Source organism: Dermochelys coriacea, chromosome 12, assembly GCF_009764565.3.
Source record: "Dermochelys coriacea isolate rDerCor1 chromosome 12, rDerCor1.pri.v4, whole genome shotgun sequence".
Classification (NCBI taxonomy): domain Eukaryota; kingdom Metazoa; phylum Chordata; order Testudines; family Dermochelyidae; genus Dermochelys; species Dermochelys coriacea.
The window spans coordinates 39,543,968-39,565,230 of record NC_050079.1 but is presented as its reverse complement, the minus strand read 5'-3'; the positions used below and the strand labels follow the sequence as shown (position 1 = coordinate 39,565,230).

The window sequence follows — 21,263 nt, the reverse complement described above, 5'->3', positions numbered from 1 at the left end:
GTTTGAATCTCTTATTAACACGGTTATGTGCATGTCAAAGGGAGATGAGCACCCTCCAGTCTAAATCTCAAGGTATGTAAATGCTTTGCTCTGATACCTTGCTGCTCACTCTGCAGTTCTGTCCTTTAGGGATATTCTTGGCTCTTCCTTTCTGCCCGGTGATGGGACTCCTGACTAGCAATTAGCAGCTAGGAGGAGGGGAGTAGAGTGCTGAATGAATTTTAGTAGCATATTAACTTGTCTTTTTTTTATGGCCATTCCAGTCGCTTTGAGCCTGCCCGTTGCATTGGACAAGCATTGCTGATCCCCTCTAAGACATAACTACAGGTGTCTAACCTGTCTCTGTTCTGAAGCACCCTGAGCCTGGAGCAGAAGCAGGTATACCGAGGCAAAGCCCACTGAGATAGGGCAACAAGTGCTGAATGTAATCAGCGTCTTTGTTTGGAAAGGGAGACACTGAGCTGATCTTTATGACCTCGTCCACTGACTCATTAACTACTGCTGAGCACTGTGGTGCCTGTCAAGTATCTGGCAGACCAGGTTTCATCATCCTCAATCTTGTATTTCCAGTGCCCTCTGCTAGATAGACGGCTGTATCAAGTCTCCAACAATGCACTGACTGCTGCTTATCTGGCTGACGCAGAGTAGTTAAAACCTTCTCTGTCTCACCTCTGTCAACAGTGGATTTAAGTGTGGATTTAAAACAAAAACCCAAAGAAGGGTGATCGTAACTACTGTCTTTCTTCAGAGCCTGCCTTATGCTCCTCAAGTGGCCTAATTTAGCTGCACTGTTCCTAACTGGAGTACTTGTGGCACCTTAGAGACTAACAAATTTATTAGAGCATACGCTTTCGTGAGCTACAGCTCACGAAAGCTTATGCTCTAATAAATTTGTTAGTCTCTAAGGTGCCACAAGTACTCCGTTTCTTTTTGCGAATACAGACTAACACGGCTGCTACTCTGAAACCTGTTCCTAACTGTTTTGCATCGTTCGGTGAATTCCCCCATGCTTGCACAAGGATTGCTGAGCTGTAGGAAAAGTCCAGTGACAGAATTCTGTACAGGGAATACAGTTACAGTGAGCTTGGACAGCGTCTCCTGCAAACACACTGAACAGTTGGCGGTCAGGGCAAAAAGTGTCCCCAAATCCTAGCAACCCGAAATCTTGCATAAAGCTATGCACTTTCTGAGTCGACTTCTCCCATCTGGTCTCAGCAATCAATTGCTGAAAGCAAAGGGGGTGCTTTTTTACAGGTTAATGGCACTGCTTCGCTCTCGAGAGCAGGAGCCTAATGCATAGCATAGGTTGATGGAGCTCTGTATCCCTCTTCCAAAGCTTTAGGAAGTCTCTTACTCTGAGATTAGCTTCTCCGTGCTGTTGTGACTGGATAGTGTAAGCAAGGGTGTGGCGTCTTCCTTGGAAGATTAGGACAGGGAAGCTCCTATCTTGGGGAATCCTGGGTATTTCTAAAACCCTAGAAATTGGGGTGGGGATGTGGATTTTTTTTTGCCTCCCACAGCTGTGCCTGAGTTGAACGTTCCATAGTGCTTTAGCGGTGTGCTGACTTCTCCCTAGTCCTGCCTGTGGGGGGGGGGTCCAGGTTGGAGCATGGTTGTGTAACTGCTCTCCTGCTGCATTAACTGGGCAGCAGATAACGACCCTGGCTGCTGAAGTGCCATGGGCTGGCACTTGATTTGAATGTCAGACTGAATAGCAGCCTTTGATTATTTCTACAGGACCACAGGCGGGCAGCTATAAAAAGACTGAACCCGATAGGAAGGGTTGCATGTCTGTATTCCCTATTATACATGGCGCAGCTCACAGGTCTCTCCATGGATGATTTGGGAGCTGCTTTAGTAACAATGGCTGCCCACGGCTCCAGGACCCCTCATCTACCCTTCTGTGTGACTGACATACCCCCAAGGGTTTTTAAGGAGAATATCGCAAAAAGAAAAGGAGTACTTGTGGCACCTTAGAGACTAACAAATTTATCTGAGCATAAGCTTTCATGAGCTACAACTCACTTCATCGGATATGGTTCTCTTGGTCCCTTCCTTGCATTATGGGACAAGTTCCAAATGCCAGGCAATGCCAGGAGATTTCTGTGACCCACTCTGGCTACAGTCCAGTCTCACCTCCCCATCCTGTATGCATGATCGTGTCTGCCTTTGACTGCAAAGGGTTACATGATTTCATGGCTCGTTTATGCCTTTTAGATGCCAGAGGGAGAATATTTTTAAAGTGCATTTATATTGAAATACAAGTATAATAAATCATACAAAATACACCAAATATTCTGCACACGAAAAGACCCTAGCCTTTGCTGGGTAGTGTTCACTAAATAACACTAGGTTCACTATAATCACTGGAGATCTTGCCACAGAGGGGCAAGTCAACAAGGAAGCTGAGGCTCATGGGTAATCTGAACCCAGCACCTGTCCCCCTCTCCTTGCAGCTGCATTAAGGAATAGTCACTGAGCGTGAATCCAGTTCAGAAGCTGCAGAGCACCTTGCAATACCCATCTACCAGAGCAAAGTGGCTTGTTGCATGAATTGCATATAGCAGTTGCCCAGTGGCCTCTCGCCTGGGCCAAGTCCAAAGGATGGTACTCAGCAGGTTCATGTGGAATAATAATTGCTCTCAGGTCCAAAATCTGCTGCAGAACTGAGGACAGGAGTGGCTTTTGTGCTGACCCGCGAAGGGTCATCTGGTGTGAAGCCCGGAAACTGGTGCCAAGCTAGAAAGGTGAGTTTGCCTAAGCACTGTATTGTTATCCAAGGTGAGCTCGCTGGGCTGCTCCCACAATGGAGGACACAATGCAGGCATTGATATTGGCCATTATTGATTGATTTTTTTTATTGCTCAAACACCTAAGAGTTAGTCACGGACCTCGACCCCAGGGTGCTAGGCACTGTACGTACACTAGCGCACCCTTCCAAATGCAGGCTGTGTGCGTATCAGTGCCCCCAATGCTGTCTTATGCTGTCAACTGCTAAGATGCTGCTCTGAAACTGGGGGAATTGCTATGGAGACAGATGATTGGGGAGCTCGCTGGGTGAGAGATGGGATTGGGAGTTGGTAACTTGAGTTGTTTCCTGCTCTGCCACTGACTTCCTGTGTAACCTCAGTCAAGTCATTTAACCTCTCAGGCCTCTGTCTCTCAGGCCACGCCTACACTAAAGGGGCACAGGTGCAGCACCCTAGCATAGATGCTTCCTACATCAGCAGAATCGGGTTTTTCATCAATATAGTTAATCCACCTCTCCAAGAGACTGTAGCTACGTTGATGGAGGAATTCTTCCCTCAGCCTAGCCTCAGCTATACCGGGGGTTCAGTTGACCTTCTCCAGACATGAAATTTCTCGCAACCCAGAGCAACATAGATAGGTCCATCTAAGTTTTAAGAGTAGATCAGCCCTTAAGTTGATAAAATGAGGAGGGTAATAGCTCCTCACCATCTTATAAAGAGCTTGTAGGTTTTTGGTGACGAGCACTGCTGGAGACGGGAGTTATCTAGCATTACTGCCTGGATGATGAGATGGCCAGATCATTTCCAGGGCATGCACACACGTGGGGCTGTTTCTAGAGTCACTTACAAAGCTGCTAGATTTTTGCTGCATTAGTTGCTAGGCCTTGTGGGTGGGAAGTAACAGCCTCTTTCCAAGGTTACTGCTGAGCCTCTGTTCTCTGGAGCACATACCAGATGGGACTTGAAAAGCACCTATAAATCATCTTAGAGAGCGGAGAGGGGTGTTTATCTGTGCTTGCTCCCATTCCAATTTCTCAGCATTTAAAAAATCCCAGTTCTTGGAAAAATCCTTTGTAGAACATGATACTCTGAACACTGTCCTGAGCAGGGCAGGTGCTGAGAGACTTCTGCAGCATTTTCTCCTGTAGCCCAACTCTCTGCTTCTCAGAGTGGGGGACCCTGCTTCCCTGGCAGGCTCAATTGAGTGGGAGCAGCAGCTGTGCCCCAACTGGGGAAGAACTACGCAAGCAGGATGAAATCTGACAGCAGGGGTGGGAATGGAGATTCCTGGGGATGCCCAGAGTATACTCCCTGCGCTGAGGAAGCATTAATCTCTCAGCCATTTAAATGCCTGATATTAAGCAGCATTAAACAGGGGCGTCAAGGTGCTTCGTACTGTCATTGTTCTTAGGCTGCCCCCTTCTTTGTCTAGGATGGATCTTGGGCTAATTCAGTCTGTCATGTGGGGCCTCCCCCACCTACTGTCTAGGCTGCAAGGAGCCTGGGGTTTCCCCTTCCCAGTCTGGTGAGTGGAGGATAAGTATGATCAGCTCCTTTGCCGCTGCTTCCTCAGGATCTCGGCCTTCCACTGGGTAGAGAATCAGCAGATGCCTTTTCACTGGTCTGGCCCAGTCAATGCTTTGGAGCGTGCTGGGAAGAACTATTTCAGCAGGCAAGGCTTTGCCCCTACGTGGATGGGACATAACTTGATTTAAATACTTCCTGTGGCCTGTTGTGATCAGTTATGGGGCAAAGCCATGCCTGCTGAGCCATCTTTAACAATAGCACAGCCTGTCTCTGGAGTATTGACAGGGCCTTCTTCACAGAACTGGGGCATGGGAGGGGGGGTGGGGGGCATGTGCAAGCAGTAAACACCATTTCCTGACACAGTTTCCAGGAGCCCCCAGCTGCTTTTTGGCCAGGGTGCTGCTGTGTGCCACTTTAGAGGCAATATCTGTGCTTAACTTTTATACTGTCCCTTGGTTCCTCAGCATGAGGGTTTCACCAGCTCAGGATCCCTTGCACATGGGCAGATGTGTGCAAGGGGTTGTGTGTGAAGCAGCGTAGCTTGCACTAACTCTGAGTTTAGCCTACAGTCTCAGAACCAGCAGTGTTGTTTAAATGCAGCGAGCTACTCTCAAGGGCTAAGTAGCACTGACTAAACCACTTCTAACGGTGGGATGGGGTCTTTGGAGGGCTATCTTGGCTTTAGCCATTCCAAAACTCCAGGAGGGTTCTTTCCTGAACGTTACAGGACCTGGCTTGGCTATCCTGTGGCGAGCAAGGTTCTTGGGTTTAAAGTATAGGACCAGAATGTGAAATCTGGAGGCTCTGTTCTGCTACAGACTTGCTGTCAGATGTTGAGTAAACCATTTAACAGCGCTGCCTCAGTTTCCCCTAACTATAAAAGGGAGACTATTTCCTAACCTACAGGTGGTTTGTGAGATTTTATTCACTAGTGTTTGCAAAGGGCTTGGAGAGTCTGATAGAAAATGCTGTTGAAGGACAATTGGCTTATTAGCCTAAACACTCCTCTAGTATTGGCATGCCCAGTCTGGAACTATTGGGGAGTGTCCGATAGCTGTCTGACACCGAGCAAGTGGCTGCTGGTGCATTTGAATCCTCCTGCTTTAGTACCACAGTGGGGTGCCTCTGAACAGTACTATTCGATCCAACTGGCTGGGTGCCTTGCTGCACACCGTTCCGCTGGCACTTCTGAGGTATGGAAGGCCAAGTGCAGGTCCCTGGAGAGCCTAGGGGCTAAGAGAGGAGCTAGGCATGCTCAGCACCCACTACTTTTGTGATCAAAGCTATTAACTGCTCGGTTAGTGCCTGGGTTTAAACACAGTTTTCTCCAGCCCTGCTCTCCTCTCCAGCATGCTCTGAGCCCATGCTAGTGCTCTGATGCCTGAAGTTCCCCCTCTTTTTCTTCACCTTGCTGCGGCCCCTGACCGCTCGGCCCAATCCCCAGGCCCATACTGGTTTCTGCTAGGCCCCCCCCCCGTGATTCCCACCCTGTCTTCCAGTGCTCCCCCGTCTCCGACACTGCCTCCACTTACTACAACGGAGGGACTCCTTCCTTCCCACACACTGTACACCTGTCTCTGGACAATGCACCTTCGGAGAACAGGGATTAGTGCCTGGGCAGTTCCCGTCCCTTCAGTCTTGGCCAATATTTGCTGTGTCATTGTCATAAACACTCATTTCCTGCTAATCCGATGGGTTTGGGAGTCTTTGTTGGTTCAGAACCAGCCATGGGCTTGCTGAAGAGTTTCTAGCCTAGATTCATGACACAGAAGTTTTCACACATGGAGCGGGGCTTTTGAGTCAGTGACTAACGTCTCTGAAATCCTGCCCTGGACGAAGGGCATGCTGGCCCAGGAGGGCTCGTCCAACTCCAAATTCCAGGCTCCGATTTCACTCCAGCCCTGCAAGTGCTGGTTGTCAAAGACTTGCTGGGCAGGAGAGGCCCGAGGGTGGTGTGTCTAACTGTGTGTGGTTAAACATGGGCACTGCCAAGGCTGAGACGATGGGCAGTCTCTGCCTTCAGCTTGATAGGGGCACTTCTGTAGTGGTGGCAAAGCAGTTCCTTTGGGCGCTCATCCTGTGTCTTAGCTGCAATGAAGGGTTGGGAAAATCTGAGCCACTATAAAGGTAACAAACCATTTTCTCAAGGGCTAAGACAGACTCTTGCCCACCTTCTGCCGTAGGGGCCAGGCATGCTGCTTCGACCCACCTTCTCTGACAAACGCAGCGCAGCATGCCTGCTCAAAAAATCACCCCCCTGCCCTAACTAAACACTGCACCCCGCGTCAGACCGAGAGAATGAACCACCCGTGATGGATTCTTCGAGGCCAAGGGAGAGGAGACTGTGGTGATCATCTAGTCTGACCTCGTGCATAACCTAGGCCAGACGTGAATGCTGTCGCTTAATGCATTAGCGAAAGGCGCCCAGCTGCTATGGGGAGGAAGGTGGGGTAAGATCCTCTATAAAATAGAAATGATGCCTGAGCAAAAGCAATGAGCTCTGTCCCAGCCCTGGCTTCTCTTGCTGCCTGCTGTCCTATAACCTTGCAGACTGATGCCGATCTGCAACTGCAGCCATCACGGGTGTGTCAAATTCAGCTTTCGGATTTCATAAGAGGATCGTGTGTAAGACGAGACAGGCCAGGAAGGCGCAAAGACCCTGTTAGAACATAAATTATCTCCAGCTATTCACAAGTGTGGCAGTAAGAATTTTGAGAAACAATTGCCAGGTGAGTGGGCATACTGTGTGGGGCTCTGACAACATTGAAGAATAACTCTTATCTAGCACCCTGTTGCTTCAAAGTATTCTCCAAACAACCCCTTAGCCGCAGATCTCCCGGTGAGGTAATGGTGGCTGTGCTTGTTAGACAGATGAGGAAATTGAGAGAGGCTCGCAAAGTGAGTGAGGGGCAGAGCTGGCTGGGATTAGACTCCAGTTCTTGGCTCCCAAGATGCTCAGACCACCCCCTCTTCGCATGGGCGGGCATGCGTGCCTATCAGTACTTCTAACTCTCCCTCTCTGGGTCCTTACGTTAAGGGGTGTGTCCTATACCACCTTGGGGAAGTGGAGAAGTCTGATCCTGATTTTGCTGCGGGGGAAGCTGAAGCACGGACAGTCTGCACTTGCATTATTCCTAATCCTCCACCCCTGTGTGGTGCAGTGTGTAGGGTGGGTGCAAACCTTGCTGGGCTGGCAGTGCCAAGGGAGAAGTGCAGGAGGATTATGCAGGGGGCTGTATTTTGCGGGGGCAGCTGCTGGATTACTTTGGCAGGGTGGGGCAGGGAGGCCTATATGTTTGAGGCAGGGCTGCGGGGCGGGGGTTGTGTGATGGGAAGAGGTGAGGGTGCTGGGGCAAGGATGGGTGTGGCTTGTGGCTCAGGTGTGGGTGAGCAGGAGGGTGCTGAGGAGGGACTGTGTGTAGGGTGGGGTGCGTTGGGGGAACAGGAGGGGTTGGGTATGTGTTTGTAGAAGGTGGGGGAGGGGCTGTGTACAGGGGGGTTGTGGGTGATGGCAGGGGATAGTCTGGTGGTGTATGGGGGTATGCTGGGAGGTGTGGGGTAAATGGTGAGCGGAGCAGGGGATGTGTACGGTGGGGTTTTGGGTGGTGTCTGGGGGCAAGGGGAGAGTAGCGGTTGTGTAGCAGGTTACTCTGGGTGGTGGTGAGGGTCAGGGCTGTGTATGGGGGATCAGGTGTAGTGCAGGGGGATACTCGGGGTGCCCGGGGGGGATCAGTGCTGTGTAGGTGGGAGCAGGATGGTGTAGAGAAGTACTGGGGGGAGTAGGGGTAGTGTAGGGTGTGTCCTGGGGGGGTCGAGGTGCTGGAAGGAAGTAGGGGGTGTGTGGATACTGGGGGAGCAGAGGTAGTGTAGAGGAGTACAGGGGGAGCAGGATCAGTGTAGAGGGGGAGTGGGGGTTGGTTAGGGATGTGTAGGAGAATACTGAGGGAGAGCAGGAGCAGTTTAGGGGGTGCTGGGGAGTGCTCTGGGTGCCCGGGGGGGTCAGGGCTGTGTATGGGGGTGGTGGGGGGGGAGTAGAGTGTGTGAATTGGGACATGCTGGGTAGTAGGTGTGGATACTGGGGGAGCAGAGGTAGTGTGGGGAGGAGCAGGGGCAGTGCAGGGGAGTGAGGGTGGTATGGGCTGAGTAGGGGGATAGGGGTAGTTTATGGGGTGCTGGGGGAGCAGAGTGGTGGAGAGGGGTGCTGGAGGAGCGGGGGCAGTGCATGGGGGTGGTTGGGGTAGGTAGGGGGATACTGGGGGGCGGTTTATGGGGTGCTGGAGGAGCGGGGGCAGTGCAGGGGGGTGGGGTGGTTAGGGCTGAGTAGGGGGATACTGGGGAACGGTATATGGGGGTGCTGGGGGGAGCAGAGTGGTGGAGGGGGTGCTGGGGGGAGCGGGGGCAGTGCAGGGGGTGGTTAGGGCTGAGTAGGGGGATACTGGGGGGTGGTATATGGGGGTGCTGGGGGGAGCAGAGTGCTGGAGGAGCGGGGCAGTGCAGGGGGGTGGGGGTGGTTAGGACTGGGTGTGGGGATACTGGGGGCGGTATATGGGGGTGCTGGGGGGGAGCAGAGTGAGAGAGAGGGGTGCTGGAGGAGCGGGGGCAGTGCAGAGGGGTGGGGGTGGTCAGGGCGGGGGGATACTGGGGGGCGATATATGGGGGTGCTGGGGGGAGCAGAGTGAGAGAGAGGGGTGCTGGAGGAGCGGGGCAGTGCAGAGGGGTAGGGGTGGTTAGGGGGATACTGGGGGGCGGTATATGGGGGTGCTGGGGGCAGCAGAGTGAGAGAGGGGTGCTGGAGGAGCGGGGCAGTGCAGGGGGTGGGGGTGGTTAGGGGGATACTGGGGGGCGGTATATGGGGGTGCTGGGGGCAGCAGAGTGAGAGAGAGGGGTGCTGGAGGAGCGGGGCAGTGCAGGGGGGTGGGGGTGGTCAGGGCGGGGTGGAGGGATACTGGGGGGCAGTGTATGGCGGTGCTGGGGGGAGCAGAGTGAGAGAGAGGGGTGCTGGAGGAGCGGGACAGTGCAGGGGGGTGGGGGTGGTTAGGGGGATACTGGGGGCGGTATATGGGGTGCTGGGGGCAGCAGAGTGAGAGAGGGGTTCTGGAGGAGCGGGGCAGTGCAGGGGGTGGGGGTGGTTAGGGGGATACTGGGGGGCGGTATATGGGGGTGCTGGGGGCAGCAGAGTGAGAGAGAGGGGTGCTGGAGGAGCGGGGCAGTGCAGGGGGGTGGGGGTGGTCAGGGCGGGGTGGAGGGATACTGGGGGGCAGTGTATGGCGGTGCTGGGGGGAGCAGAGTGAGAGAGAGGGGTGCTGGAGGAGCGGGGCAGTGCAGGGGGGTGGGGGTGGTTAGGGGGATACTGGGGGGCGGTATATGGGGGTGCTGGGGGCAGCAGAGTGAGAGAGAGGGGTGCTGGAGGAGCGGGGCAGTGCAGGGGGGTGGGGGTGGTTAGGGGGATACTGGGGGGCGGTATATGGGGGTGCTGGGGGCAGCAGAGTGAGAGAGGGGTGCTGGAGGAGCGGGGCAGTGCAGGGGGTGGGGGTGGTTAGGGGGATACTGGGGGGCGGTATATGGGGGTGCTGGGGGCAGCAGAGTGAGAGAGAGGGGTGCTGGAGGAGCGGGGCAGTGCAGGGGGGTGGGGGTGGTCAGGGCGGGGTGGAGGGATACTGGGGGGGCAGTGTATGGCGGTGCTGGGGGAGCAGAGTGGTGGAGGGGGTGCTGGAGGAGCGGGGCAGTGCAGGGGGGTGGGGGTGGTTAGGGCGGGGTAGGGGGATACTGGGGGCGGTATATGGGGGTGCTGGGGGAGCCGAGTGAGAGAGAGGGGTGCTGGAGGAGCGGGGCAGTGCAGGGGGGTGGGGGTGGTTAGGGGGATACTGGGGGGCGGTATATGGGGTGCTGGGGGAGCAGAGTGAGAGAGAGGGGTGCTGGAGGAGCGGGGCAGTGCAGGGGGTGGGGGTGGCTAGGGGGATAGTGGGGGGCGGTATATGGGGGTGCTGGGGGAGCCGAGTGAGAGAGAGGGGTGCTGGAGGAGCGGGGCAGTGCAGGGGGTGGGGGTGGTTAGGGGGATACTGGGGGGCGGTATATGGGGTGCTGGGGGAGCAGAGTGAGAGAGAGGGGTGCTGGAGGAGCGGGGCAGTGCAGGGGGGTGGGGGTGGTTAGGGCGGGGTAGGGGGATACTGGGGGGCGGTATATGGGGTGCTGGGGGAGCCGAGTGAGAGAGAGGGGTGCTGGAGGAGCGGGGCAGTGCAGGGGGTGGGGGTGGCTAGGGGGATAGTGGGGGGCGGTATATGGGGGTGCTGGGGGAGCAGAGTGAGAGAGAGGGGTGCTGGAGGAGCGGGGCAGTGCAGGGGGGTGGGGGTGGTTAGGGGGATACTGGGGGGCGGTATATGGGGTGCTGGGGGAGCCGAGTGAGAGAGAGGGGTGCTGGAGGAGCGGGGCAGTGCATGGGGTGGGGGTGGTTAGGGGGATACTGGGGGGCGGTATATGGGGTGCTGGGGGAGCAGAGTGAGAGAGAGGGGTGCTGGAGGAGCGGGGCAGTGCAGGGGGGTGGGGGTGGCTAGGGGGATAGTGGGGGGCGGTATATGGGGGTGCTGGGGGAGCAGAGTGAGAGAGAGGGGTGCTGGAGGAGCGGGGCAGTGCAGGGGGGTGGGGGTGGTTAGGGCGGGGTAGGGGGATACTGGGGGGCGGTATATGGGGTGCTGGGGGAGCCGAGTGAGAGAGAGGGGTGCTGGAGGAGCGGGGCAGTGCAGGGGGGTGGTTAGGGGGATACTGGGGGGCGGTATATGGGGTGCTGGGGGAGCCGAGTGAGAGAGAGGGGTGCTGGAGGAGCGGGGCAGTGCAGGGGGGTGGTGTGGCCAGGGCCGGGTGGGGGATACTGGGGGGTGGTATATGGGGTGCTGGGGGAGCAGAGTGAGAGAGAGGGGTGCTGGAGGAGCGGGGCAGTGCAGGGGGGTGGGGGTGGTTAGGGGGATAGTGGGGGGCGGTATATGGGGGTGCTGGGGGAGCAGAGTGAGAGAGAGGGGTGCTGGAGGAGCGGGGCAGTGCAGGGGGTGGGGGTGGTTAGGGGGATACTGGGGGGTGGTATATGGGGTGCTGGGGGAGCAGAGTGAGAGAGAGGGGTGCTGGAGGAGCGGGGCAGTGCAGGGGGGTGGTGTGGCCAGGGCCGGGTGGGGGATACTGGGGGGCGGTATATGGGGTGCTGGGGGAGCAGAGTGAGAGAGAGGGGTGCTGGAGGAGCGGGGCAGTGCAGGGGGGTGGTTAGGGGGATACTGGGGGGCGGTATATGGGGTGCTGGGGGAGCCGAGTGAGAGAGAGGGGTGCTGGAGGAGCGGGGCAGTGCAGGGGGGTGGGGGTGGTTAGGGGGATACTGGGGGGCGGTATATGGGGTGGTGGGGGAGCCGAGTGAGAGAGAGGGGTGCTGGAGGAGCGGGGCAGTGCAGGGGGGTGGTTAGGGGGATACTGGGGGGCGGTATATGGGGTGCTGGGGGAGCCGAGTGAGAGAGAGGGGTGCTGGAGGAGCGGGGCAGTGTAGGGGGGTGGGGGTGGTTAGGGGGATACTGGGGGGCGGTATATGGGGTGCTGGGGGAGCCGAGTGAGAGAGAGGGGTGCTGGAGGAGCAGGGCAGTGCAGGGGGGTGGGGGTGGTTAGGGGGATACTGGGGGGCGGTATATGGGGTGCTGGGGGAGCCGAGTGAGAGAGAGGGGTGCTGGAGGAGCGGGGCAGTGCAGGGGGGGTGGTTAGGGGGATACTGGGGGGCGGTATATGGGGTGCTGGGGAGCCGAGTGAGAGAGAGGGGTGCTGGAGGAGCGGGGCAGTGCAGGGGGTGGGGGTGGTTAGGGGGATACTGGGGGGCGGTATATGGGGTGCTGGGGGAGCCGAGTGAGAGAGAGGGGTGCTGGAGGAGCGGGGCAGTGCAGGGGGGTGGGGGGTGGTCAGGGCGGGGTGGAGGGATACTGGGGGGCAGTGTATGGCGGTGCTGGGGGGAGCAGAGTGGTGGAGGGGGTGCTGGAGGAGCGGGGCAGTGCAGGGGGGTGGGGGTGGTTAGGGCGGGGTAGGGGGATACTGGGGGGCGGTATATGGGGGTGCTGGGGGAGCCGAGTGAGAGAGAGGGGTGCTGGAGGAGCGGGGCAGTGCAGGGGGGTGGGGGTGGTTAGGGGGATACTGGGGGCGGTATATGGGGGTGCTGGGGGAGCAGAGTGAGAGAGAGGGGTGCTGGAGGAGCGGGGCAGTGCAGGGGGGTGGGGGTGGCTAGGGGGATAGTGGGGGGCGGTATATGGGGGTGCTGGGGGAGCAGAGTGAGAGAGAGGGGTGCTGGAGGAGCGGGGCAGTGCAGGGGGGTGGGGGTGGCTAGGGGGATAGTGGGGGGCGGTATATGGGGGTGCTGGGGGAGCAGAGTGAGAGAGAGGGGTGCTGGAGGAGCGGGGCAGTGCAGGGGGTGGGGGTGGTTAGGGGGATACTGGGGGGCGGTATATGGGGTGCTGGGGGAGCAGAGTGAGAGAGAGGGGTGCTGGAGGAGCGGGGCAGTGCAGGGGGGTGGGGGTGGTTAGGGCGGGGTAGGGGGATACTGGGGGGCGGTATATGGGGTGCTGGGGGAGCCGAGTGAGAGAGAGGGGTGCTGGAGGAGCGGGGCAGTGCAGGGGGTGGGGGTGGTTAGGGGGATACTGGGGGGCGGTATATGGGGTGCTGGGGGAGCCGAGTGAGAGAGAGTGGTGCTGGAGGAGCGGGGCAGTGCAGGGGGGTGGGGGTGGTTAGGGCGGGGTAGGGGGATACTGGGGGGCGGTATATGGGGTGCTGGGGGAGCCGAGTGAGAGAGAGGGGTGCTGGAGGAGCGGGGCAGTGCAGGGGGGTGGGGGTGGTTAGGGCGGGGTAGGGGGATACTGGGGGGCGGTATATGGGGGTGTTGGGGGAGCCGAGTGAGAGAGAGGGGTGCTGGAGGAGCGGGGCAGTGCAGGGGGGTGGGGGTGGTTAGGGGGATACTGGGGGGCGGTATATGGGGGTGCTGGGGGAGCAGAGTGAGAGAGAGGGGTGCTGGAGGAGCGGGGCAGTGCAGGGGGGTGGGGGTGGTTAGGGCGGGGTAGGGGGATACTGGGGGGCGGTATATGGGGTGCTGGGGGAGCCGAGTGAGAGAGAGGGGTGCTGGAGGAGCGGGGCAGTGCAGGGGGGTGGGGGTGGTTAGGGGGATACTGGGGGGCGGTATATGGGGTGCTGGGGGAGCAGAGAGGGGGTGCTGGAGGAGCGGGGCAGTGCAGGGGGGTGGGGGTGGTTAGGGGGATACTGGGGGGCGGTATATGGGGGTGCTGGGGGAGCCGAGTGAGAGAGAGGGGTGCTGGAGGAGCGGGGCAGTGCAGGGGTGGGGGTGGTTAGGGGGATACTGGGGGGCGGTATATGGGGTGCTGGGGGAGCCGAGTGAGAGAGAGGGGTGCTGGAGGAGCGGGGCAGTGCAGGGGGTGGGGGTGGTTAGGGGGATACTGGGGGGCGGTATATGGGGTGCTGGGGGAGCCGAGTGAGAGAGAGGGGTGCTGGAGGAGCGGGGCAGTGCAGGGGGGTGGTTAGGGGGATACTGGGGGGCGGTATATGGGGTGCTGGGGGAGCCGAGTGAGAGAGAGGGGTGCTGGAGGAGCGGGGCAGTGCAGGGGGTTGGGGGTGGTTAGGGGGATACTGGGGGGCGGTATATGGGGTGCTGGGGGAGCCGAGTGAGAGAGAGGGGTGCTGGAGGAGCGGGGCAGTGCAGGGGGTGGGGGTGGTTAGGGGGATACTGGGGGGCGGTATATGGGGTGCTGGGGGAGCCGAGTGAGAGAGAGGGGTGCTGGAGGAGCGGGGCAGTGCAGGGGGGTGGTGTGGCCAGGGCCGGGTGGGGGATACTGGGGGGCGGTATATGGGGGTGCTCGGGCCGGGTGTGTGGGGGCGGCCGAGCAGCGCAGCCCGCCCCGCCCCTCGCCCTGCGGTTGGCCCGGCGGGCGGCCCATGCTAATGAGCCGGGCGCCTTAGGGCCGCTGCCGGCGGGGTCCCGGCGCAGAGCCGCTGCCCGCCCGGCCATGCCGCGCTCCTTCCTGGTGAAGAAACCCTCCAGCACCCGCGTCCCCAACTACGGGCAGCTGGAGTCGCGGCGAGGTGAGGGGGCGCTGCCGGGGCGCACGGGGCGCGGCCCCCAGGGGAGCCCCCCGGGCTCGGGGACCCGTCGCGGCCACCCGGCAGCCGGGCTGCGCCTTCCCCGGGCGCTGTCCCGGGGCGCAGGTTCCTCTGCGCCTCCCCTCCGGCAGCCGGGCGCCTCCTGGGGGTGACCGCCAGGGTCTCCCCTCCCCAGCGAGCCGGCCCCATCGCTTCCCGGGCTCTGGGGCTGGCGGCCCGGCTCTGCCCCGGGGGGCGGGGGGGGTCGAGCGTCACACGAGCCAGGTGTCGGCACCGCACAGGGCAGCGCGGCGGCCCGTGGGCAGGGGAAGCGGGGGGCTGCCCCGGCGGCTGGGAGCGGGTTGGAGCAAAGCAGCGCGGGGGTGCGACTGCAAAGTAACCTCGCTTCCTTCGGCGGGGGGGGGCGGAGAGGGGCACCCAAGCAGTTCAAACAGGCGGCCCCAGTGGGGGGACCCACCTCCCCAGAGAAGCGATGCGAGCAGCACTTCTCTTGTAAACCGGGCTGGGGGCGAGGGCGGGTAGGTGGTAGTGGGGGCGCTGGGGGCTGGATTGTCACTGCTGGGGCACTGGTATGATACCCCTAATAGTGGGAGCTTCAGCCAGGGTGTCCCTCCCGATAGACCCACTGCTGTCATCGCATCCGAGTCCAGCAGGACGGGGGAGGGAATATTTCCAAGCTGCTCCGGCGGGGGAGGTCAGAAATCTCCCCAGGATGGAGGCACAAGGGCTGACACTGGCTATGTTGCGATTAACTTCCCTCTTGGACCTCCTGGAAAGTCCAGCGCACTCCAGTGAGCACCAGGGTGGGCCTGATTCACCCATGGATAGATGGCCTGGGCCGGCCTCCCAGCACGGGCCCCTTGGCTGGGGCAGGATGCCACCGGATGGGAGCCTTAGCAACTGCTGGAGCCAGTTCCGTTCACAGGTCCAGGACCTAAGAGACTGGGGCAGCAGCAGCAGGAAAGGTGGCCAGTTCCATCAGGTAGAACAAGGCTCTGACTTTCTGCACTGAGGCTTCCCTTCCCTAGAGAAGGAGAATCATTGGGGGGAGTTAGATGGGTGGACGTTGGAGCTAGCAGGGAGTGCTGGGGCCAGCCCAACATCCTGGTACTCAGACTGTAAATAGCACTGCCCCAATAGCAGCCCCAGCCACAAAGTGGTCCCCAGCTTCTCTCCACACAGTGTGTAAGGGCTGAGCAGAACAAACCTGCAGGGGGTGGGGGAGTTGGGGTGACCGTGATGCAGGGACTGGTGTGTACACAGTGTGTAGGCAGAGCGGACTTTGGTTAATGAACACACGCGAACTTTAATGAACACACACGAACTGGCCTTTGGCTCTCCCGTGCTGCTCTCCCCCCGGTGCACAGCTCCTGGCTAGGCGCGCCCGCAGGGCATGCGGGTGGGAGCCACTAGACAATGTCCACGGTTCCGTGTTCACCTGCCTCTTGCTTCTCCCCAGAAATCAATGGCGCGTGCCATGCCTGTGGGGGGCTGGTCATCCCCATCCTCATCCCAAATGACGGCGCCCCTTCCACGCCCTGGGACGGCAGCTCCATCCTCGCCCGCTTCTCCTTGCCTCTCCCACTGGATGGGGATACCAAAAGGACTCCCAGCACAAGCCCCCACAACCTGGAGATCAGCCTGGTGGACACGTTAACGGGCCGAGCCCCGGGCGCCCCTCTCAAAGACAACCAGAACAACCTCAACCTGCCCCCTGTCCTCAGCCTGCCCCAAAGGAGGCCACCCGACCCGGGGAGCCCAGCAGAGGGACACAGGGGAGCCCAGGACAAACTGCAAGGGGCACGGGGCAGGGCATCTGAGCCCCTGGAGAGATTTGAGTGCTTTGACTGCCACAAGTCCTACCATACCTTCTCTGGGCTGGCCAAACACCGCCAGCAGCGCTGCCTGCTGCAGGCCAGGAAGTATTTCACCTGCAAGTACTGTGACAAGGAGTATGGGAGCCTGGGGGCGCTCAAGATGCACATCCGCACCCACACGCTACCGTGCGTCTGCAAGATCTGCGGCAAAGCCTTCTCCAGGCCTTGGCTGCTCCAGGGACATATCCGAACGCACACAGGTGGGGTGCGGCGCCGGGGCGAGTCCTCGGGGTAACAGCGCCGGGCTGCACAGGGAGGGAAGCGCCTCTCCTGTGCTTACAGGGCTCCGCTTGGCCAGTAACTTTGCACAACAAGCTGGTCTAGTTGGCTCACAGGTGCATAGCGGGCGGTAGTGGAGGGCGGGTTGGGAGAAAATGGCTAATCTGTTGTTGTCCCCAGGCTTGACTGGTGGATCGGCCTTTTAATGTGGCACTCACAAAACAGCCTGCCAGGCCCAGCTGGGTTCAAAATGGTTGTATTTTGTATGGAGATTTTTTGCAGATCCCAAGAGTAAAAGATCAAATGCGGCAGACCAACCTCTGTACCTGGGACACTAATACACTGTATCTGTATCCTAGTAGCACCTAAAGGCTCCATTTAGATCCGGGTGAGCCTTTGGCATTAGACGCTGTACAGAGACCTGGGATACCGCGGTCCCTGCCTTGAGGAGTTTACAGGCCAAGGGCTTGTTTTAGTACACTGGAGCTCCAGGGGCCACAGTTGATGAGTTGTTGTAATCTGAGCGGCTGCATCCCCACTGGAGCTTCAACTCCCCCTTGCTGGTGGGCCAGCTAGCTGGAGTTTAAAGTGTGGACGGGAGTCAGGGTAGGGGCATCGTTTGAGTTCTAGCTCCAGCCAACAGTGCAAAGACGACCAGCCCTAAGGCATCCTGCACAGACTTTACCTTTATGCACCCAAATAGTCCCATTGGCTTCAATGGCTCTCCCTGCATGCAGGAAGTTAAACAAGTGCATAAATCATGCCAGGATCTTGGAAGAAGAATCTAACCCCATAGAGTAAGTGAGTAGATCTTCAGAATCCCATTTGCTCGGCCCTGTTTTGCTCTGTTTGCCCTTTGCATTTCTATTTGTTTGAACAATGCAAACTCAATGAACTTAGTTTTCCCCCTGTGAGTTTCAATTTATGACTCTTGATGCTGTAATGTCTGGGTAACAGACACTGCAGATGAATGTTTAAAAACAACTGTTTTCATGGGAATGAATTTTTTTAAAGTATGGAAATCTTGCCCTGTTGGGTTTAGGTTTCATAAAAGCTTGTTTTAGCAAAACTATTATTTTTGTCACCATTTAACTTGATTGTGTCCCTTTAGTAGAATTATTTGCAGTATTTCCTACCTATTCCCTTAGAAATTGGATAACTCAAGTCAAATTGACTAGCAACGAAGTAACCAAAAATCAGACAGACTAATCTTGTTCCGTTATGCCAGATGAGAACAACATCCAGAGCAAATGCAGCTAGTGAGAAGTAAATGATTTAAAAGAGGAGAATTCTGGTTTTAATAATCTTAGGTATTACAGATTGGGGGAAGGGAGGGGAAATTCCCCTCTCCTTTTAAAAAGATGTTCTCTAATCCATCCAGATTAGCCCTAATTCTATTTACTCATGGTGTGTTTATTGTAAGATTGTTGTGGTGCCTTTACAGTCTTGGTTTGCCCCCTCTTGGCTCATGTCCTATAGCCTTGGGCATGTTGCCTCAGTTTCCCCATTGTGAAACATGGATAATACTTACCTATCTCCAGGTGGGTGGTGAGGGTTGGTTAGTGCTGATAAAGTGCTTTGAAGATTTCAGTGCTGTCAGCAAAGAAAGTGGCAGAGGAGCATTGGTCAAGTATATTTCTTCTGCCTAAACAATCTCTTGCCAGATTTGCTGTTGTGGGAAAGTTCCCCTTGTAATAAGATGTGCTCATGCCATGTAGGCCGAGAAATCCAGTTACAAAGCTGGTTGTTCCAAAGTGGGAGACTTGCGATTTCCCCCCTCCCTGCGCGCCTAAAATAGAGGCGGTAAACAGGAAACAAAATACAAGTGCCCGATTCGCATATCCCCTTCCCTAGCCCATGCCCGAACCTAGCCCAGAGCGGTGTGCGAGCAGCAGAGCTCCTGCAGAGGGTGCACAATAACCTGGTGTTTGTCTTCCCCCCCAAGAGAGGCTGGGGGTGGGCTGGAGGCTGACTCACCAATGACCCTTTAAGCAGATGGCCCATCGGACATGAGCAGGCAATAGGATCCGGTTGCAAAGAAAGGGTTAACATGTATGACTCTTGGGCTCCGGAGCAGGGCCAGTCCTGGTTCCTTTGTACAGGGCTCTGGGCACGGCACCTGGAATATTGCCCTGGTTCTGGGCACCGGGATCGCAGGAAGATATGGACAAATTGCAGGGAATTCTGAGCAGCAGCCTGGCAGGATTGATTTACAAGACTGAAAAAGCTGCATGCACCTAGTCTGGCTGAGCAGCACCTAAGCGTGGGAGCAGAGGGAGTGAGGGGCTACTCAGTGTGGTATACAGAGGGATAGCAAAGGGTGGTAGTGGGGCGGATTAGGTTGAAGCAGGGCAAACTGGCAGTGAGCTGCTTGGGGGTGTGGAATATTCTCCCATTCTCCCCAGGCGAGTGTTGTAAGCCCCATGGCTGGCAAAAGGTGGGGGGAGGGGAATGATCTGGGCCTCGCCCTGGAGAGAGGGTCTGATGGGGCTTTTCCATTTCCAAGACCCACATCAACAGGGAGTCCTTAGATTGTGAATTTCAAGCCAAACTGTCTGGCCCATGCTGGCTTCTGTAGCAGAGGCAAAGGGGGTGGCTGGGAAGAGTCACGTGGCTTGGCTTGGAGGGAATATAAGATCCTTACTCCCCTGGGTGCTGTATCTCACCCCTGCTGCTATGATACGCTCAGGTGAAGGGCTTCCAGCTGGGGAGTCCATGCTCCCCCCATGGTGGAGCGCTTATGACGTTTACTTGTGCAGTCAGCTGCTGGAAATAAGATTCCAGGTCTCTTGGGCTGTCTGTCCACCTGGCTCCAGTCTCCGCTCTTTCTCCCTGCTGTACAGACCCCTTCCGCATGGCAGGGAAGCGGAGCATTCCCCTGGTTACAACGTTCAGCAGGCTGGGCAGCCGCTGGGATGCTCACATCGCTCGCTCCCTCCTACTCCCTGGAAACCCCCAACCCACCTGAGCGCCTAACAACCCGTGGCGACTGCCTGCTATTCGGCCTGGCCACTGCACCCCACTGATTGCAAGGGGGAGCCAGGATAGGAGAGTTGTGTGGAATTTACTGCTATTTCTGGGACCCCAGGCTGCTTGGATCTCAAAGGAGAACTGTACAATCCAGACCAGAGGTGGGACCGGTCCCTCTCCCTGACCCGGCCAAGCCAGGCTTGTGCTCCGGGTCCAGGGCCTTGTCCAGCTGGAGCTGCTTGCATGGGGATGGTTCTCTCTGACCGTGTTGCCTTTGCTCCCCCCCCCCCTCCAGGTGAAAAGCCCTACAGCTGCTCACACTGCAGCCGCGCCTTCGCCGACCGCTCCAACCTCCGCGCCCACCTGCAGACGCACTCGGACGTCAAGAAGTACCAGTGCCGGGGCTGCTCCAAAACCTTCTCCCGGATGTCTCTGCTCTCCCGGCACGAGGAGGCTGGCTGTTGCCCTGAGTCCTGATGCCCACTGCCCATCGCTGCACCAAGCAGTCGGAACAAGGAAACCCACTGTAGGCCTGGGCATCTCCGTGGGATCTTCCGGCATCCTCCCACGCTGTGGAGGGTGTGGACAGACGTGTGCTAGCATGGGAGAAGGCTCCAGTTCCTGGTGATGGTGGAGATCTATACCCATCTTCCAGCTTTATGTCTTCAGCTGAATGGCACCAGCTTTCAGAGGGCAGTGCTGGAGGCCTGGCAAACGCATTGCAGGAATGGCTTGGTTCTCTCTCTTGCAGGCAATGCCCTTCAGTGTGCGCGTGAGGAAGGGGAGCAGAGACTGTATTCCAGGCTAACTTTGAGCTCCTTGCCTTGAGCTCTTGCTCTCTAGGGGTGAACTGGATTGCCCCCAAAGCCCCAAGCTGCATCCACTCTGCTCACCTGCCTGGAAGTATGTTTGTCTGCATCCATTCAGCTGGGCTGCCCGAACGGAGCTTCAAGCACAGCCGATGCCGGAGGAATAGCCTCTAGCCATTTCTGCCCCCTCCCATCCTTTGCATCCAAGAGTCTCCTCTTCCCTCATTAGGGGCTGGGATGCAACTCACGTTACCTGCAGCCAGTGGGAGCTGTCCATTCCCCACCTGCATGCTGCCACTACTCTGTGGCTGCCAGTGTGGGATCTGTTGTTGCACATGGGTTCAGTTTGATTGCCTGGTGTCTAATAAAAAATAAAACTGACAGCCTGCAAAGTGAACTTGTCTTATTGCCCAAGAGAGCACGGGGCCAGCGACTTCTCACTGCAAGGGTGCAAGTTGCTTCCTGCCCCATCTTGGTGACGCACCCTCCTAGCCTTGTTTCACGGTGCAGTGCTCCCCCACCAGCCTCAGCACTTACCTGATCGGGGTTATTTGTATTGCAGTAGCACCCAGAACCCTAGCCATGGGCCAGGATCCCAGTGTGCTAGCCGCTGTACAAACACAGAACAGAAAATGGTCCCTGCCCCAAGGAGCTTACAGACTTAAGTATCAGACAAGGGGCAATGGAGGATAGAGACATAATAGAAGAAACGATGAGACAACATTGGTTGGCAGAAGTCTCCAGGGTTGTGTGTAGTCATAGCAGAGGAACTGCTTCTGTGCTGTTTGGCTTTCAGACACTCCCTTACCTCTCTCCCAGGCATTTGCTTCTCCCCACTTGTAGCACAGTTTCACCCACCTTCACCACTTGGACACAGACATGTCCTCCAGCCCCAAAACATACTGTGTCTTGCATTGTTAGCAGCTGCTGGAAGGACAGCTCCCAGGTCTGAAATCTCCGCTGTTTGTGTAGGCTTTTTTCTTTAAGGACCT

At 57.7% G+C, this 21,263-nt stretch overlaps 2 protein-coding genes across 2 annotated transcripts in view; both read left to right on the top strand.

The window, feature by feature from the left end:
• Positions 1–733, top strand: part of RNF166 (ring finger protein 166) — a 28,817-nt gene extending 28,084 nt beyond the window's left edge. Inside the window, exon 6 of the mRNA XM_043494901.1 lies at positions 264–733. Coding sequence (XP_043350836.1) covers positions 264–272 — 9 coding nt within the window. The 3' untranslated portion in view covers positions 273–733. The remainder of the gene's footprint in view (positions 1–263) is intronic.
• A 13,518-nt stretch (positions 734–14,251) lies between these two features.
• On the top strand, positions 14,252–20,654 carry SNAI3 (snail family transcriptional repressor 3). The gene is made up of 3 exons (XM_038368416.2): positions 14,252–14,378; positions 15,856–16,473; positions 19,758–20,654. The coding sequence occupies exons 1-3, from the start codon at positions 14,303–14,305 to the stop codon at positions 19,937–19,939; spliced, it is 876 nt and encodes a 291-aa protein (XP_038224344.1). The 5' UTR covers positions 14,252–14,302; the 3' UTR covers positions 19,940–20,654.
• Positions 20,655–21,263: the final 609 nt, after the last annotated feature.

Bases quoted from the DNA above. Each gene is read 5' to 3' on its own strand.
- SNAI3 (XM_038368416.2), top strand. From the start codon at position 14,303: ATGCCGCGCTCCTTCCTGGTGAAGAAACCCTCCAGCACCCGCGTCCCC. The intron at 14,379-15,855 runs GTGAGGGGGCGC...GCTTCTCCCCAG, and splicing joins GCAGCTGGAGTCGCGGCGAG to AAATCAATGGCGCGTGCCAT. The intron at 16,474-19,757 runs GTGGGGTGCGGC...CCCCCCCTCCAG, and splicing joins ACATATCCGAACGCACACAG to GTGAAAAGCCCTACAGCTGC.